General features: G+C 42.6%; 2 protein-coding genes across 5 annotated transcripts; both read left to right on the top strand.

Moving 5' to 3' along the window:
* The first annotated feature begins 319 nt into the window (after positions 1–319).
* Positions 320–12,424, top strand: LOC148326307 (angiopoietin-related protein 1-like). Of its 4 annotated transcripts, none has more exons than XM_088312147.1 (5): positions 320–497; positions 3,706–4,544; positions 7,327–7,520; positions 9,283–9,553; positions 10,310–12,424. In XM_088312147.1, the coding sequence occupies exons 2-5, from the start codon at positions 3,743–3,745 to the stop codon at positions 10,498–10,500; spliced, it is 1,458 nt and encodes a 485-aa protein (XP_088168273.1). In that variant the 5' UTR covers positions 320–497; positions 3,706–3,742; the 3' UTR covers positions 10,501–12,424. The 4 variants fall into 4 exon arrangements, with proteins under 4 accessions (XP_088168273.1, XP_088168274.1, XP_088168276.1 ...); XM_088312148.1 differs by lacking the exon at positions 320–497 and adding an exon at positions 3,342–3,438; XM_088312150.1 differs by lacking the exon at positions 320–497 and adding an exon at positions 3,351–3,405.
* Positions 12,425–14,895: 2,471 nt separating this feature from the next.
* On the top strand, positions 14,896–18,853 carry tada1 (transcriptional adaptor 1). The gene is made up of 8 exons (XM_088310224.1): positions 14,896–15,023; positions 15,415–15,506; positions 15,616–15,681; positions 15,971–16,065; positions 16,216–16,428; positions 16,637–16,788; positions 16,858–17,014; positions 17,733–18,853. The coding sequence occupies exons 1-8, from the start codon at positions 14,941–14,943 to the stop codon at positions 17,883–17,885; spliced, it is 1,011 nt and encodes a 336-aa protein (XP_088166350.1). The 5' UTR covers positions 14,896–14,940; the 3' UTR covers positions 17,886–18,853.
* The last annotated feature ends 760 nt before the right edge of the window (positions 18,854–19,613 follow it).

The following is a 19,613-nucleotide window of genomic DNA, read 5'->3' as shown; positions in this document are numbered from 1 at the left end:
GATGCGCAAACATGTCGCTTATGGTGAGAATAAATCCGAAACATACGTCTGATCATCATCCTCAAGCTACCGGACTGTCAACATTCACGTTGGTTAGAATTGTGCAAAAAAAAAAAAAAAGGAAGAAAGAGGAAAGGATGAAAAAAAACTGTATTCACCTTTTTCTAATTGTGGGCAAACTTTTTCTTTTTTTTTTTTATAAGGAGGAGTGGCTCGTGCTCTAAAAACTCGACATGACATCAGTGCGAGAAGGCAGGGCCGAGCCTCCTCTTTCCTGCGACTACTGAGAAAAACCAAAGCATCAGCCTCCCTCTTTTTGCGCATGGACCACCCTCTGGTGTTCTCCCACCGCGCCGGCTCGACTGGAAGCGGGCCTTCATTGTCAATGAGAGCAAAGACTCAGGGAGCGTGAGGAGATCATGGAGGCTATGACAACTCAACGCAGCTAAGACAGCGGCCTGCATCCTTCAACCTGCATCAAGCGACAACCGAGAGAGGTAAGACGTCATTGAACTCAGTCACTACCAGCAGAGTAAAAAAAAAAAAAAAATGGATCTTTGACGTATTTAGCCGTCAATGGGAGTCAATGAGTTAAGTGTGCGAGACATTTTTTTTTTACATAAACGTCAAAAGTCAGGAGCCTCTTTTTGAGGAAGCGGCTTTATATTTATTTTTGACATTCTTTCTGCATGTCTGCTTGCAGACCTCCTCATCATAAACAGTATGTACAAAGCTCAAATGTCATCCCTCAGGATCCAAACAGACTGATTAAATCTGTCTGTTCCAAGTTAAAAAAAAAAAAACTGTGGGATAATTGGCACGGTCAATAACCTCAAGAAAGTTTGATGTGAAAACCAGGATTCTCTGGAAAGTAATATTTTGTGCCATATGTTTGCTGGAACCGACTCAGGCTCATCAACATTTGTCAGCCAGTGGTCAGAAGAAGCCACCTCTGTAAAGTTTGGCATGTTTATTTGCAATGGCTGGATTGATATGGCGCGAAAAGGTCTCGCCGCGAGAACGGAAGGCAGCTGGCTCCGTGAAAGGCCTCGCCGGCGTGAATGACAGCGAAGAGGGCGTGGAGGTCAAAAGACGTCCCGATGAGATCCACAGCCCATCGTCGCTCCTGTCAGATTCATATTCGGAACTCGGGCAGACGGGCGGCCGAATGATGATTGCAGAAAGACAGGGGGAAAAAGTACCCTGCGGGTGAAATTATCGGACTGACAGTGCCAAGGCGTTTCTGAGCTCTGACACATGGCCCATTTTCCAGAAAGTGTCTTTTCCTTCGACTGGGATTGTTTATAATCCCGTACAACAAGCAGATTATTGTTTACCATATGTGACAGCCACGGGGACTTGTTTAAAATGTCTGTACGTGCGTGGACACTTTCCTTCTGTGACTAAGTTGTTGTGATTTAAACCACACACAAAATCTTGACATGAAGGAGAGCATATTTTTCCAGTGACGCTGACAAAAGGAGTATTATTTCTTCCTGAGCTGCAGTTTGAGCTTCTGTAATGCTTTGGGATCTCTCCCATTAAGTGTGGTGCAGACTCATCAGTACGCACACACATCAAGCGGTGACCACAGGAATGATCCGACCAAACTTTCTTGTCTGAGTCTTGAGCTCATTTATTTCTCCCTTTTGGGCATTTGTTGTTACTCTTTGTCGGACTTGTTTGGAGCGCCACTGAGAAGTAGGTTGTGCGGTGTTTCTTCGATGCCTTTATATTCTTAAAACTGACGGGTTAAAAGCACTCATTACTCGATTTTAAGTAATGGCTAATCGAACGTGTTACTTTTACCAGCCAAGTAATCAGATTACAGTGATGTTCATAAAATCGGAAAGCATTCATGTGTAGAATGTATTCACTTCCATGTGCAGCGTTTTTGAAAGCGGCAACTTTCTCAGCCACCACGGGGCAGTGGCAGTTAACCGTGTTCGTGAGAAAGGGCGTATTGCGTGACATCATCACGTTCAGCAGATCGACGATTCACATGTTGATAAAGAGCAAAGAAGGAAGGAGAGAGATTTCTGAATTTGTGTCCGCTAAAAACAAAAATACTTGTTGGACAGTTTGTGCTGTCAACAGAGTGAACTTTAGCTTCAATAACGATACATCTTCGAATCCAAGCTTGAATCCAATCTACTGGGTCAAAATAATGAACCCAACCTTGGGCTGAAGTAACCCAATGCTCTAAAAAAATCCTCAGCAAATAGGTTAGGAAAACAATCCAGCCCCTTTTTTTAGCGTGCCCTTTATCACGTTGGCCATATAGACAAGCAGACGGCCTTCTGGATGGATGCGGCCCGTCGTGCCAAGATCAGCGCAAAGCTGGCGGCCCATTAGCCCTACTTTCCGAGCCAAGCCTGCTTATTGGAGGGAAAACAGCTTTTACTTTCACATAGTTGAACGTCACCCGCTTCTTCTCCATTTGATAGCCCGTCAAAAGCAATAAGAACCAAAGAACACACGCGCTCCTGCCAAACATTGACTCAATAATGCAGCGCTCATAAATCAGTCGTTCCTCCTCCTCCCGCTTCTTCTAAAACCCATCAATTTCCTCAATTTCTTACACAAATTCCGATTTTTTTTTATTAGTGTCAGCCAAGATGGAATAACACACATTGAACGGGGTGCGAGTGTTCCTTTTACTGCGTGAATCCACAAGAGACTGACTTTTATTTTCCGTCAGCATGCTAATTCTCATCGCAGGTAAATTGACGCTCAGATCCCAGCCCTTGCACGCACCCGGACACCTGAAACCGACGTGGCGAGGGCTATAATTAAAGAGAGCCCACAAGCAAATGCAAAGAAACTATGAATCTTGACAATTTTTGCTAGGTGGGTGGTTGTGATGTCTCGAGCGTAACCACAAATGAACCAGAGGGTCTGCGTTTCCATGGTGCTTTTTAATTACACCGACTGAAGGTTTTACCATATGAGCTGGAATTGGAGTTTCACATAACTGCCTTTGCAATTATTTTCAGTGCGTAAAATATTGTAACGAATTGGGTTGACTGTTCTCGTGTTGACGTTTGAGTTTCTCTGAGTTGTGTTGTGTCCGATTTCTGTGAATGCATCGTGTAACTCACTGGACTGGAGGTGTGTGCGAGCGAGAGAGAGAGAAAGAGAGGGAGAGAGAGAGAGAGAGAGAGAGAGAGAGAGAGAGAGAGAGAGAGAGAGAGAGAGAGAGAGAGAGAGAGAGAGAGAGAGAGAGAGAGAGAGAGAGAGAGAGAGAGAGAGAGAGATCCGTTAAAAACGGCGGAGTGAGTTGCCCGGTTTTTGATCGGTTACGGCCAACAGAGCTGTTTTCTGTAAGAAATAAAAGTCGAGAACTGAATGGAATTCTGACGTGGTCTTTTAAAGAAGCTACAATACATTTGTCAAAAAAGAAACGTATGATTTTTTGCACTTTTTTATGTGAACAGTGTAAGTGGAAAACAACTGGTTGACTAAAGCGAAACCACTAATGAGTTGTATTTGGAAAGTACCCAGCTGGTTTAGGAAAATAAAAGGCCATTTATGAAAAAGGAATCAGTTGAAATGCTTCTGAGAATGTTATAAATAGCAACTCGAGTCCTTGGGGCTCGGTGACGCACAAAAATTAGAAACATGTGAGCGACAGGGTGGAATTTCCTCACAATAAGGTGATAAAACCTTGACACAAAATATCTTCTCTTCTCTTTGTCTTCACAGAAATCGTCGTTTATGGTGATAAGTCAAGAGCGAAAGAATGGGACCTGGAATGTGGAGCTTGTTTACTTTGTTTGGTCTGTGCCTCTGGAGCAAGAGTGAAGCCCTCGTCACAAATCCAATCCTCTCCCGGGCACGGAGAGCTCCGGAGGCCAATGGAGAAAACAGCAGGTGCTCCTACACCTTCCTGGTTCCCGAGCAGAAGATCACAGGTCCCATCTGCGCAGCCAGAGGTCCAGTCCCGGAGAAAGACCGAGTGACTCGCCTCGACGTGGCGGCGGTGCGCGACCTTCTGTCAAAGCAAAGGCGTGAGATGGAGACTCTGAAACTGGTGGTGGATGTGGACGGGAACCTGGTGAACGAGATGAAGCTGCTGAGGAAAGAGAGCAGGAACATGAACTCCAGGGTGACCCAGCTCTATATGCAGCTGCTGCACGAGATCATCAGGAAGCGAGATAACTCTCTGGAGCTGGCTCAGTTGGAGACGCGCATCTTGAACGCCACCGCTGAGTCGCTGCGGCTGTCGTCCCGTTACAAGGAACTGGAAGCCAAATACGCCGCCCTCTCAGCCATGGTGAACAACCAGTCGGTGGTGATAGGAGCTCTGGAAGAAAGTTGTATGAAGATGCAGGATCGCAGACAAGAGCCGCCACCTCTTGGCCCGCCGATGGTGCACGTGGTGCCTGAGAACATTCCCGTTAACGTCCCGCGTTTCACCAACGAGATCCGAGGGGATAATAGCGGAAGCTTTGCCCGAGAGAGGGGCTCTCGATCGGGGCCGTCACCAACGGGAAGCACCCTGGAGGTCCAGAAACCCCCTCAGACGAATTTTAGTGCTGAAGGTGAGTGAGGATGAAAGCAGAAATGAGAAAAATGATCGTTATCATTTGCAGCTGTCTGGATACGATTCAAGGACGGATCATTTGAAAGTGGAACGATTTAATTCGATGTAGAACGGCGCACTGTGCAATGTGATTTGTACCGTATTTTCCGGACTATAAGGCGCTACTTTTTACCTCGATTTTGAACCATGCGGCTAATACAGCGGTGCGGCTTTTCTGTGGATTTCTTTCTTTCACCACTGGGGGCGCTCTATAGTTCAGAAAATATGCAAAATAAATCTCGATTTTTTTTTTCTCTTGGGTCTTCTGTTTTAATTAGCAAAGTTGTTGCCGTGTTAAAAGGCACCACCTTTATGTGCATTCATAGTAAAAAATCGTTCTGTACATGCAGTAAATGATGATTTTTTTTCCAGTATAGAAAACAGCGGCTTGTAAATCTTTTATTTATTTTATTTTTTTATTCAAAAAAGAGCTGCTGCGGTTTTAATGCGGGTGCGCCGTACACTCTGGAAATGTTATTTATTTAACATCATGAAAGAACTCAGTACTGCAAATGAATAATGAATAAATCAATATAATAAATATATATTCAATTTTATCACTGATTAATTGCAAAAATTCCCGGAATTAATTGCTGTTAATCACACTTTTCTTTTGGTGAAGCTTGCAACAGATATTTACTAGAACTATGTTGGAATTAATATAAAATCCCCGCCGACTGCCCGAAGTTAGCTGGGATGGGTTCTAGCATGGTGTTTTGTTCTGAGCTGATGTACAGCTAATTTGAATTTGGCTTTGCAAAGTATGCAAATTTTTTGGGGAAGTAAAAAATCTGTAAATGTGTTAAACATTTTAAAATTAATCTCCGGCGTTAACGATTTAAGTGTGACAGCCCTAAACCGAACAAACAATCGTCATTTGGTCAGTCCGTCAGTCTTTTACGCATTATGATTGCCCCTTATTGAACTGAACCGAGCATTTCTCTGGGTTTATTCATTCATTTGCAGTGCATTCACAACTTTGCAGGTCAACCGTAAGAAAATGTTACACACTCACTTTGAGTTCAGCTGCAGGTGGTCCACTGGCCCCCTTTTCAAAGGTTAAAGATCTGCAAATTCAGCTGCAGTCGGAGTCCTTGCTCAACACAAAGTCTAAAAGACCCGTATGGAAATGAAAAAAAAATGTTGTAATGTCTCAAGTGAGGCTGGGGACTTAAAGCAAAGCAAAGAAAATCTCGCCAGCTCCATTTTGCTCATCAACAGAAATTCCTTGCACATTTCGCTCCCCCTCACCCAAGAATAATAACGTGTGTAAGGTTTCTGTGCAGCTGTATATGGAAATGATCCTACTGGGTTCCACTGCACTGCAGACATGGACCCAACCCAGACTGCCATGATCGCCTTCAAACCACTAAGTGCCTCTGTTATACCAAATCCACTTCTTAATATTTCACAACCTACGCCATGAAGAGAAGTCAACACACTCTTTCTCAATCTTTACGTTGCTATTGTATCATTAGTCGCACCGGGTTTATTTTCCTGTTGACTGTAACGCACATGATTGTAATTGAAAATCCCGAGCTACAGGAATCGTCTTGATGAAAAACAGACATAGTGTATACGGTAGTTGAGGAAGGACTGAGGCGAACTAATTAATAAAGTGACCTAATTAGTCTTTGCTTTCCCGCAACTATTACTCCGGCAAGCTGCTCGACCAGATGTCCAAAAAAAAAAAAGCAATGTTTTTGCATGAATCGTCAAAAAAAAAAAAAACATGACAATCCTCATTCAGTGGGATTCGGAGTGAAAATCTTCAGAATGATCCTACGTAAGCCGCAAATGAGATATACAATCGAAAAGAAAATCCAAAACGTAAACGAGACGGTGTCGTGTAATCGCTGCAGATGAACAAATTACACGTGGCCTAATTCGCAAAAGCCCAAGATCACATCTTGTTTATGTTACTCCAACAGATTAGTATACGATTTCAGTTTAGTGAGGGGGAAGCCGCTATATCGAAGACGGATGGTTCTTCTGGAAAGCCGGCGTGCTCGGATGCCTTTAAGATGGCCCATTGTGGAAACCGATTCATTTTTTTTTCCCTTCCCAAAAATATTGATTTCTCTTCTTTTGTGAACCACTAAAGCTGCTCGTGGTCACAATCGCTGACTTCGGATGGATTCGACCCAAGTCTTAAAAACTGGACTGACATGATCAAATGCTAATGGCATGTTGATCCAAAATGCATCTCTCATGCCATTCATATCCACGAAAGAAATAAAAATAACACCAAAAAAAGAGGCTTCTTGGGAGCCAGTCAGCCTCAGCCAATCACATGGCTGTTTAGAGGAACGTGAGTGGTGTCCTTTGGGCAGTGTTTTTTTTTTTTTTTTTTTTTCAGTCTAAACCCTGTGATGTTTCTTGCTTACAATAACATAAATGATCAAACAGACTACGACATCGTGGACAGCTGCCATTTTGTCCAGCTTTCTCCTGCACCATCACCAAAAAACGCATTCACATAATGTATTTGTCACACTCAATTCAAGGCATAGCTGTGTCAGACTTTGGCCAGCAGGGTGTGCTAACGTGCACTCTGAAATGCCCCAAGGGGATCAGGCTCAATGGTCGAGAGAGTTGCTCAATCTATACATTCGGCACATTGCATGACAAGGCGCCTCGTTTGTTTTGGGGGATCTTCGGGACTTTAAAGTGCGTCCAAAATATACGGTCGATGGATTTAGAAGACATTGTCAAGCATTTGACTTGTTTTTACCCTTCAGGTCCATTCCGAGACTGTCTGGAGGCTCAAGAGGCCGGCCACGTGACCAGCGGCATGTATCTGATCAAACCTGACGAGGCCGAGAAGTCCCTGCAAGTCTGGTGTGAGCAGGATATGGACAACGGAGGCTGGACCGTGATTCTGAGCAGGAAAGACGGCTCTGTTAACTTCTTCAGGAACTGGGAAAATTACAAGGTGATTACGCTGACACTGTTTGGTGTTTCCTCAACCTCAGACTACTTCAGCCGGAGATATCATAACAGTGTTGCTTTTATGGGACTCGCAGGAACCTTGTGGGGGCGGACTATTTCCTATAGGTCAGAATCCTTGTGTTTTTATTGTAAAAAAAAAACAAAAATGCAGCGTCAGCGGTGTTATTCATCCCAGGCTTTTGCGTTTTGAGATTTCCATGTTGAAACTTTAGCTGGCCTGCTGGAAAGATATGTTCCACAGCTCAATCTGTCGGGGTTTTCTTTCCAAAACCGCTACTAGTGCGATGCCTTCCTGAACGGATGGCGGGTTGGTTTCGCGTATACCGCTACATATGGGCCCTTTCGTCAAAGATCGGTGAGGAATAGGTGTCGTATAGCACCGCTGCAAGTCTTGCTTGGACATTTGGTGTTTCATTCAACATGAGAATGTCAAAGTGGGAGTTAAATTGCTCTTTCTTTGACGTTGATTTGCCTCCGCGCTGTCCCACAAAGGCATAACAGTCACACACACGCAGCCCAAGGGGGGGGGGGGCGGGGGGGGGGGGGGCGCTGTAAGTCCCCATCATTCATCAAAATCATAAACCTCAAACGTCTCCACTGAGTACAAATATTGTGGAGGCAAACGCCAGACTTCCAGATTGTTCAAGCCAGTTTTCCCGTCCGTGATTATGATTGACGATGTCCATCGTGGTTGACTGGACTCGCATTTAAAGAACTGGCGGTTATTTTCCCCAAATTAATTCTTCACATCTTCTACACGCAGAAATAATAGAATAGAGCTTGTGTTCCTCCTGTGTCACAGCCAGAAAACTTGAGGACATTTTGTAAAGAATAAAAAGGAAATGGGGAGAGTTGCTGAATGGATATCTTTTTTCGCTGATGGTGAAAAGCGGTAACGGTTTTTGGGGTGGCGAGGGTGCGTAAAAAAATGATCAACATGATATAAATCAACAAACAAATTACCACATTAACATTTGTTTCTGATTAGCCCTAATTAGTTCCTGTGGCTCGGAACTACTCTTGAACACAACGTACACACACATGAAAATTCTGGTTGTTTTCCAAACACACTCACCCGTAGCTGTGAATATTAACTCATTCACTACCGGCCAAGTAAAAAAAAATAATAATAAAAAAAGGGATCTTTGACGTCTTTACCCGTCAATGGCAGTGAATGAGTTGAGCAGATTGGGTTATTTTTTAACCATGGTTGTAAACCCAAGGTTACTCATTGTTGGGTCAAAATCATGACAAATCCTCAACCCAATGCTCAAATAAATCACCCAGCATCTGCTCGGTCCCTTTTGGACCCAGCAAAGGATTAGCTCAGGGGTGTCAAACGCAAATACAAAGTGGGCCGAAATGAAAAACTTAAACAAAATCGCGGGCCAGCATTTAATTTTTTCAAAAACAATATTTTTAAAAAAATTTAATTTTCAAAAACAAATGCAGATTTTTTTTAATTGATTTTTTTTATTATAAGTGGTTTTATTAATCCAATAGAATTTTTAGTTTTTAAAATTACAATTATCATTTTGAATGTTACTATTATCATATAGAATGTAAAATAATATAGTAGTCATTTGGTATAGCCTGGCGGGCCAAATATAATGACACTGTGGGCCAAATTTGGCCCGCAGGCCAGAGTTTGACACTTAAGAATTTGCTCATTCACTCAATTTGGCTTACTTTTAACGCAGTTTTAAGTGCGTAAGAACTTTCCTTTTACTCTTCCTGTCACTCAGAGCGGCTTTGGCAACACGGATGGGGAGTACTGGCTCGGTCTGGAAGGCATTTACAAGCTGGGACGTCAGGGCGACTACAAGCTTCAGGTGGAGCTGGAAGACTGGATGGACAAGAAGGTGTACGCTCAGTACAGTAGCTTCCACCTCGAGCCCGAGAGCGAGGGCTACCGTCTCAGGTTGGGCACCTATCGGGGCAATGCCGGCGACTCCCTCAGTAGCCACAACGGCAAACAGTTCACGACTCTGGATCGAGACAAGGACGCCTTCTCAGGTACGCGGGAAAATGCTCACCTTAATCTGCTCGTCTGTTTCTAAAGACGCTAAAATAGTCTTGCCGGGGTTGACGTCACATATCCCACAATGCACTGCGCCAAATGTAAACAACGGCATTTCGGTAGGATGGAAAACGTTGAAAATGCTCGGCAGACTGGAATATTTGGATGGCATCTCCCGGACTTGTACGCGCTACATTTGAGAGGACACTCGGAAGCAGTAGCCGGATTAAAACGTTTAACAGGCCCCATGTGGCCCCCGGGCCGCAGTTTGTCCTCGCCTGGGCTAGTACAACACAACGAAGATGGATTACAGGATCAAAGATGTCAAAAAAAAAACAAAAAAAAAAAAAACAAGCCCGCCTGAGAACCTGCTTTTTTCCCCGCCGTATTACAATTAAGTGCAATTGCACATCCTCTCCAGTAGTTGGCAGTAGCGCTCTCATTGTGCGCAGCGAGTATTAACTCTACGGAGTCGGTTTGTTTTGCAACAAAAATGCTATTTATAGTTGCGGCGGAGAGTGGGTGTTGGGGGGCCGATTTTTTTTCTTCTTGCTATTTGGGGGGTAACAGAAAATAATTGCGAAATTTAAAAAAAAGCCTTGTTCCTATATTCGAACTGCTCTTTTGGTCATTCCAACGTCGTAACCGGTTGAGGCCAAAACTCAAAGAAAGGTCCATTGTGCCACACTACAAGTGCAGAGAAAATTTCACAAATTGCGTACTATTTCTCACCCCGACTTCCCCCATTGCAGGTAACTGTGCCCATTTCCACAAAGGAGGCTGGTGGTACAACGCTTGCGGCCAAGCCAATCTGAACGGCGTGTGGTACAGCGGCGGTGTCTACAGAAGCAAATTCCAGGACGGGATCTTCTGGGCTGACTACGGCGGCGGTTTCTACTCCATGAAGTCTGTCCGTCTGATGATTCGGCCCATTGACGGATGATGAGACGTTGGACTGTGCTGGTCCACTCACCAAACTTGAAGCTCATTTTTAAAGTTTGACGTCAAAAGTCGTCATTGGCAGGAGGCTTCAGATCAACATCAGTAGTGTATAGCGATCCCTAGTGATGGGTAAACGAAGCTTGAAATCTGCTTCATGAAGCAGTTGTAGTATTTTTGGACTCCACTAGATGGCACTCTCTGTTCAACATTGGCCTGAAAGCTCGCTGACTTGCCATTTTTTAAACCCTTTATTTAACCCAACAGTGCCATCTAGAGGACTCAAAAATACCACAACTGGTTCATGAAGCAAATTTGAAGCTTCATTTTCCCATCACTAGCGATCCCTCCTTTTTTTTCTCCACATTGAACTGCTCTGTTTAAATGTACATGTATATCACGATAGAAACAGAAAAAGGGTTATTGGGGCGTATTTATAAGATGTATCGTTACTTTAACCAATAATTACATATGTGAAGGAAACTTAAGAACTGCAGGTGCAGTTTAATTAATGTTATGCAACTCCATATTGCAACGTTTCATTCTCCAACCTTTGTTTCCCTTATCCCCGCGACATCCAAACAGCAGCCGTAAGGATTCAAATCTTAATGCTGCTCTTCCTACCTCACCGCCAATATAAACATTTGTAGGAAACACACATTTTTGCTACGTGTATGTGCCATAGTTCCTGGAAACTGGAAATTAGAGCTTTACTTTGACTCACCCCCCCTCTGAAATCCACTCTTAACACTTAATATGACCTTTGTGAGATATGTTGAACTACTTAGAGCACAAACTATAATTTATATGAATAATTAACTTATCATAACAGTGAAAAGGGCCCGGTGTCCTGAGGGAAAGGATGTGCATTCTCACATATGGACATGTGTGGCTTATTTGACTCGGATCAACCATTTGGTTTTGTTGAGACTCCCGGAGTAGCATTGGTGGAATTGTGTGTTGTTTTGCAGACTTTTAAGAGTTACAAGGCCCTTCGACAAACAATGAGGAACACATTTGGAGTGAGAAAAAAGAGCAGGGGGGTGTATTGGGATGGAATGAGGCCAGATTTCCAAGTTAGTCACGTTCGCTCGCTCGCCTCCTTTTAAATACGCAGACATTTACATTCTTTCCACGCCAAACTGCTTGAACTCTAGTGATCAGCTCTTGCCATTTATGCCGTTTTCTAAAACGGAGTTCCAGTTCATGTGTTTTATTCTCCGTTGAGATGACACGCACATTCCGAGCTTATCTTGTGGATGCGAATCGTGCAGATGAATGGCTGTATTAAATGGAGTGGAAGAAACAAATTGTCTTCATGGAAAGAAAGTTGTCAGAGCAATGTTGTGGAACATTCTGTGCTTGACTTTATTGAGATGAGGAATTCTGTTCAACACTCGTGGTGGTGCGATCCTTGTTGTTGCAGGAGCAAGTCGATGGAAGACAGATATATTTCGCAATAATATTTCGTTCAGAGGGCTAACACATTTTTGTGGGGAAATGGAAAACGGCAATTCATTCGTTCATGTATGACTCATAGCCACAATAATTTATTACTTTTTTTAAATATATTTTTATATTACTCGTCACAACATTGTGTTTTTTTTATTCATTTTGTGCATATTAGTGTAAAGTCATTCATAACCTGTTTTTTTTTTTATCCTCTGGCTGAAAGTGACTCATAAAAGTGGCAAAAAGACTTAATTTCCACCATTTTCCTTTGAAAGACACAATTCAAATTCACTTTAATTGAAAATTTGGCATGGATAATTTAGGTTTAACTGATTTGAGATCATAAAGTTCTTTTTCATGTTAATTTCATGTCGGTTTTCCCCAAATTGCTGCTCAACAGAATGTCATCGTGAGAACTGCCGCCGAAGGTCCTCGAAAAAAAATAATTGCCCCCTCGTGGTTTTGTTTTATGGATCTTCAAGGACCTTCCAACAGCAATTTGGAAAAGTGAGGAGCGCTCACTTAGTGATACTTCAGTGTTCCCACCACGGGAATGGCATCACCCAAGGAAGAGTCGTTATGAAGGATCTTTACGGCTCCGTGCTGCATTGCGAATTGACATCTGCCTTTGACTCATTGGTCTAAAAACGCTAAGTTTGTATCATCAACAGACAGGATGTGAAGCTGTTTTCACTGAAAATAAGCATCACGACTAATTTATGCCTCTAGTCAAAGCAGTTAAACCACCTAAGAATGTTCTTTCCTATGTGCCCTTTTTTTTTTTTTTTATTTAAAGCCGAACAGACACTTGTTTAAAATGGATAACCATTTGAAAGGATCTGGGAAGGCTCAGCTCTGCCGCAGACTGATGCAGTTTCCACTCTCAGTTTGTGCAAGTGATTTTCCGTGTTGCCAGTGCTGAGATTGTAAAAATGAGACTGTTTTAACGTGGGGTTTGTTTAATTGTCGGGATACGTTAACCAAGCGACGGATACAAAGCAGATCAAACAAACAGAAGACCACTGCAGACGTGAGAAGCGTGCCGCTCGAGGTTCAGCAGGCCCATACTGAAACATGTCTGTGAGTGAGAAGTTGTTCACATAGTTTGCATTGTTACATGACAGGACATGCTGGCTTATTGTATTTTCTGTCCTGAACACATCATAAACACTCAGATCACTGTAAAGTCAGCATTAGTCCCTCAATCACAAAATAAGCTTTATGGGAGCTAGAAATTCCATTACACTGTTTGTGTGAGAGATTATTGACCTATGGTCACGAGTTGTGGGTCGCGACCGAAAGAACAAGATCTCGGATACAAGCGGCCGAAATGAGTTTCCTCCGCAGGGTGTCTGGGCTCTCCCTTAGAGATAGGGTGAGAAGCTCGGCCATCCGGGAGGGACTCAGTGTCGAGCCGCTGCTCCTCCACGTAGAGAGGAGCCAGATGAGGTGGCTCGGGCATCTGTTTAGGATGCCTCCTGGACGCCTCCCTGGGGAGGTGTTCCGGGCATGTCCCACCGGCAGGAGGCCCAGAGGACGACCCAGGACACGCTGGAGAGACTACGTCTCCCGGCTGGCCTGGGAACGCCTCGGCATGCCTCCGGCAGAGCTGGAAGATGTGGCTGGGGAGCGGGAAGTCTGGGCTTCCCTGCTGAAGCTGCTGCCTCCGCGACCCGACCCCGGATAAGCGGCGGATAATGGATGGATGGATGGATTATTGAAGGCTTTACAAGCACCAAACAACACGTCGTGCTAGTTAGTCAACTGTTTATTCAACGGAATCCACAAACCACTTGCGGCAGAGGCAAAAATAACAAAATAAGTGGTTAGTTTGGATTCATCATGCTTAGTAATTCAGCCGTAAACAAACAAAAATGTTGGACATTTGTATAGATTATTTTTTTCCAATTGCCTTCCCACAAATAGTTGTTCCTTATTAAAAAGAAGACAAACAGGTTTTATAGTGGGATCAAATGTATTGACAAGATGCAACACAGACATAATCAACACATGCTGACACATCTGCAAATATGTTGTACTCTTTATTCGCTAGACAGGATTACATATTTGACCAATTATATTTTTCCAAATGGTTTTGTTTCCACTGGAACAACTAAGATGTGGTCTCTGACATGATATTTTGGGGGAGCATCTGGGAATAATAAATCCTGTTTTGCGTATCTAGTTTAGCAGTAAAGCTCAAAAACTATTTGACCGACAACATAAATAATATTTTCCAACAGCTGGACAAGATGGCAGCCAAGAAACATTGTGTTGTGGAGATAATTTAAATGTTCCATTATATTGGAACACAGTTTCCGTGAGCATCGCCACTGATATTTATGTTGTACATTGGGACAAAATACATCCAATTAACGTAACTTTTAATCGTAAAATGTTAACATAAATAATATAGACCAAAATCAGGAAAGCATGCAAAGAAATATTGAGGTCTGTGAGAGATTCATTTATTAGATCCAAAACATGGAATCAACGCAAGAGAACATAGATTGCATATGCACATAAGACATCATAATTTTTAAAAGCATATTTTCGACCTAATTTTTAAGCCTAACCGATGATAAAATATTAAAGGTAGGAGAGAGAAAAAGAGAGAGAGAGAGAGAAAACAGAGCTTTTGCTACCATCTAGTGGTTTGTTGGTTTTATACGTTTTCCGTGTCTTTTTATTTATTTTTTATTTTTTTGCTCATATCACATTTAAATGTAAAGATAACATGATCAGACTACTTATGTTGAATACATAAATGAATAAATAAATAAATAAATAAATATATAAGGGTTTGCTTCGTCATATACTAGAAATAATAACGTGAAAAGGTGATTCGTAAATTTATAATACTTCTTCGGGGTAACAATTTTGCCCCCGAATTGTAAAAGTCGTTCTTAAAATACGGCTACATTTTGGCAATAAAGTTTTTTGTTTTCCTCTTTAAAAAGGTCGCAGGGTGATGACGTAATTGCATCGCTCCATGAGCGCTATGGCGTCGCATGCTAGCGAGCTTGAAGTAGCAAAGAAGAATTTAACTGATGCAATTGGCGATAATGTAAAACAGTGAGTAGATACTTTCCTTCTTGTGTTGTGAGCATTTGTTTGGGTCGTTTGTGAAATTCGAAGTCATTTAACCCTTCCCTTAGCTGTGTATAAATGTGTGTGTGGCTAGCTTTTGCATTGACGTCGGCGTCGTTGCTTCATTCGTCGTGTGTTTTATACGAGATATAACCCGGTGTGAAATAAATCTGGTAAATGCAAAAGTGATCAGTTTGGAAATGTAAAATTCCGATAATATAATAATTTTTGCAGTTACAGGTCTACAGTCCTGTAAACTAGAACTACAGTAGTAAGATAATTGTTACATTCATATGTCTGATCGCGTCGTTCAAAACTGTGTGTTGATGTGATGAGTTAAGTTAAGTTGTGTGTTGATTGTTTGCTGTTCATACAGTTACTGGGCGAATTTGAAACTGTGGTTCAAGCAGAAGATCAGTAAAGAAGAGTTTGATATTGAGGCACGACGCCTGTTGGCACAGGAAAATGGTTTGCTTATTAATTAATATGGTGTTTTATACCAACACACACAAAAAAATAAAAATACCAAAGCAATTCTTCAAAAATAACTCTCTCCTCTCATTCTCTCGCTTTGCAGTCCATGTTCACAATGACTTTCTCTTGGCAATTCTGACTCGCTGCCAGATCATTGTCTCCACTCCTGGTTAGTTTAATTAATGATTTATTTATTTGTGGAATGCTATGTTGGGGCTATATGATCTACATATGCACGGAACGTGGTTTAAACCAACCTGTATTAATGCAACATGAACATATTTGCCGTGATGTCAACTCACATTTGATTTCTATGCCATAATGTTCATTAGATGGGCAGCTTTTGGCTGCTATCATATGTAGTTAGCTGAAAGAAATGGGTATCATGGCAGTTGAGACGCCACTGCCTCAGGTTGGAAAATGAGGAACACAATTTATATTTGTTTTCTTTCCTCCAGAGGGCGCCGGGCAATTACAATGGCAAGGTGGCTCTGCTTCAAAACCTGGCAAACCTAAAGGAAAGAAGAAATGTTCCTCTCGACAGAAATTTGACGTGAGTGATCCGTTTTTAAACCCTGGGTATGTTTAGTTACACCCCACTACGTACTGGCGTGATACAAGAAATATGATGAATTACTTTTCGGAATAACCGCATTGGTTTACTTATGTGACCTATATGTGTGCATCCGGTTTGGTCCTTCAGCATCGTTTCCAGCCTCAGAATCCTTTGAGCGCCGCACAACCATTCAGCCCACGGGAGGCCGTCGGTGAGGATGAAGAACTCAGACTTAGCGCCCACACTTTGCTGTTGCCCACACGGGGTCAGTTGGAAGCCCGCATGATGGTGACAGCCTTTGAGCTTGGCCTGGATAATATCACGGAGGATGCAGTCAGCGCAATGAACTATGCCGTGGAGGTGAGTTGAGAGGGGATACTGTAACTGTCCGGTATATACAGTATATTACTACTAGAATCTGTGTCAAGTCTTGGTATTTGAGAAATGTAAGATGTACTTTTTGTCATGTTGCATTGGAACATCTCTATTTGGTTCGATGATTTGCTGAAAATATTGTTCATGCGAATGGGAGAGCAACACCTGATTTGCCTCTCGGCTTTATTTGCAGCACCATTTGAAAGACGTTTTGACTGCAGTGATTTCCCGAAGGAAAGCGTATCGCTTACGGGACGGCCATTTTCCTTACGCCTTCGGCAGCGATGTCACACCGCAGCCTTATTTGAAGAACAGCCTTGCGGCCTATCACAGCGTCACGGAATGGTAGGAGCCATGCGCTTCATCTTGGTTTGTATAACACTGTAATTTGATCCATTTGTTTATTTTTCTCAGCCCCCTTCCAAGTGCTTCTCTCCCCGCTGGCCCACCGCCTCAAATCTCGCCGGATGAAGCAGAGCAGCAAGCCGTTCACTTGTTAGCTTGTTCTGCCCCCAGCCTCCACACGGCGCTCCCACCCGTCACCATGTTTGACCTCCTGGAGGCCTTACAGGTCAGACTCCTGCATCCATGTTAATTAAAAGTACAGCATTTAAAATCTAAATATAAAAAATAATAATAATAATAATTACACACAAATAGTGCACAGCACGAATGTGATATTGGAGATTGTTTTAAAAGACCTTAATAATGGATGGAATCCCGTCGGTGCCACGCATCGTTTTTAATCTCTTACCTGTCTCAATAAATGAGTAAATATCCGAGACTGAATGTGTACTTTGCCACGTTCACGGCCATCTAACGAGAGGACCGTGTGCGCACATTTTGACCCGGCTTCCATGACACCTCCCGTCCGCTCACGGCAACATGGCATGACACGCTCAGTGTATTTTAGCAACAGAGGCGGCGTGCTTATCTGTCTCATCCCGCGGTACAAGTGGAAGTATGCTGTTTGGTATTGCTGTATATGGCCGGTTGACAAACTTACTGTATCAAGAGAAGCGAAAGCAGTCTTATCGTCTGTAATATACGCATCCGGTGTTCATCTATAAAACACAAAAAATAATATAAAAAAATATATATAAATGATAAAATATAAAAACATAGAAGACAACAAGTATCGCCAAACGTGACTTAAATGTTGCTTCAAAATTGATTTTACGGTTCATGATTTTTTTTTTTTATGGTATTAGTATTAATCGTGGTCTGTAATTAATCAACTTGCATGACATTATTTATTATTTATTTTTTTTAATATTTGTCTGCTGCAGGTTCACCACGGGGTGATGCCCTCCCACACCATGTATGCCCTAAACATGGAGCGCATCCTGTCGCGGCTTTGGCACCCCAGCCATGAAGAACTCGAGCAGGACCACGTGCACAGGCAGCGACTTGCCACCAAAGACGGTGTGCTCATCAGCTGAGATCAACATACAGTCCATGGACTCAGGATGCATAAAACGTGGAACATGAATTTAGCTCTCAGGTGGAAATGGATGGGAAGTAGTGTGTCCAAATAATACCACCGAATTTGTGTTGTACAGAAAGAGGATCAATGGACCACGATGAAACAAAGCAATTGGATGGTGAACACGCGACTGTGTATTAGCCTGGTGCTGGCAGATTTTCAGTGTGCTCTCGCTGCTTTTTTTTTTTTTTTTGGAAACCAATTGCAGACTGGAGTTGAAAGTGTTTACTTTTAGAATTTAGTAGCTTCTTCTGAGGCTGGGAAGAGTTATTTTTCAGGGCTTTGGAGCCGAAGACACACACGCCGTAGATGACACACGCGCTTTTGATGCCACCTGAAATATGAGTATAATCTCCAGAGTGCTATTTTAAAAGTCCAAAATGTAACCTTCAAATGTTGATACTAAATAATAGTGTCATGTTATTCCTGAACCCTTTTCATAGTGACTCGAGATAAAAGGTACTAATTATGGCGCAATTCAAGTGTATATTACACTGAACCAAATCGAAACATCAGGCATTACAGTGTACTTGAACAAAACCAAGTACTGTACTTGGGGGAGGGGGGGGTTTGAGTTTTGAAATAAAAAGTGTTGCGACATAAGGCTCATTAGCCAAATCCATGTGCAAACAAATTTACCCAAAGCACAGTTCAAATTATCCTTTCATGACCTGCCACTCAAACACAGTCCTAAAAGTGTTGGCACGTGGTTCTTTAAAAGAGCCCAGAATCTGCTGCACTCCTTGTCTTTTCTCCATGTATGTTTCTAGTTTTCTGAAAATGTATACATTGTTTGATTTACGTGACCCAGTTGCTGGCCTGGTGTGTGTGCAGCGCCAGTGCATGTTAATATTTTGCATATAAATTTGTTTTGTACAAAGCTATTTTTTTGTATCTGCAACAAATACAATCAAGGTCAGTTTACGTTGTATGTCTCAACAGTCGTTCTGTCTTAAACTAAAGTAAGTTAGTTTGTTTTCCCACCATTTTCTTCCTACGGGACAGTGACTCAGAAGAGTCATCTCACTGTGCCGAGAGCCTCTTACCAAATATGGCATGCCGCCCCCCACTTCCGGTGTGCGGTCGTCCAATCAGTCCCTGCGTCGACTTCCAATCCTTCGCTGTACTGGAAGTGACTCACTTTGTTTCCCACTTGTTACCCAGAGAGATCCTTTTAGTTGAATTATTAAACTATACTACGCCCTGTGTGACATCTTCTGTAACTTTGACCTTTCGCTATAGAAGTTATTTTCAGTGTTTTTTTTAAGTTTAGCTATGAAACATGAAAAAGAAAAATATGTTTTTTTCCCCACAATGTTTATTCTGTTCTGTGTGCCCCCACTTAGCAAAATACGGTATTCTGGTGTTTTTTGCATTTGTGGAACATGAATTAAGCAGGAAAATCTACCTGTTTTTATCAGTCTCACAGGCAAGTCATTTGGCCACTTGCTGTGGACTGAAAATGAAAACACGAGCCGTGAATGGTCAATACCCGAGCGACTGTGACGTCATCTCCAGTCGACAGCAAGTGGAAAAATGGCCACCCTCTGTTGTGGATAAAACTGGTGGATTTTGCTGCATAATTTTCTATTACACAAAGACAGTATTAATCAGAATACCATTTTGTCTATTGGGGCCTCATAGAATTTATTGTAAAGATTTTGGTTTTTTTCTCGATTTAAAA

Source organism: Idiotropiscis lumnitzeri, chromosome 12 (genome assembly GCF_059441095.1).
Source record: "Idiotropiscis lumnitzeri isolate Australia: NSW breed Sydney's pygmy pipehorse chromosome 12, RoL_Ilum_1.0, whole genome shotgun sequence".
Classification (NCBI taxonomy): domain Eukaryota; kingdom Metazoa; phylum Chordata; class Actinopteri; order Syngnathiformes; family Syngnathidae; genus Idiotropiscis; species Idiotropiscis lumnitzeri.
The sequence above is the reverse complement of the archived record's forward strand: the minus strand, read 5'-3'. Positions and strand labels throughout refer to the sequence as shown.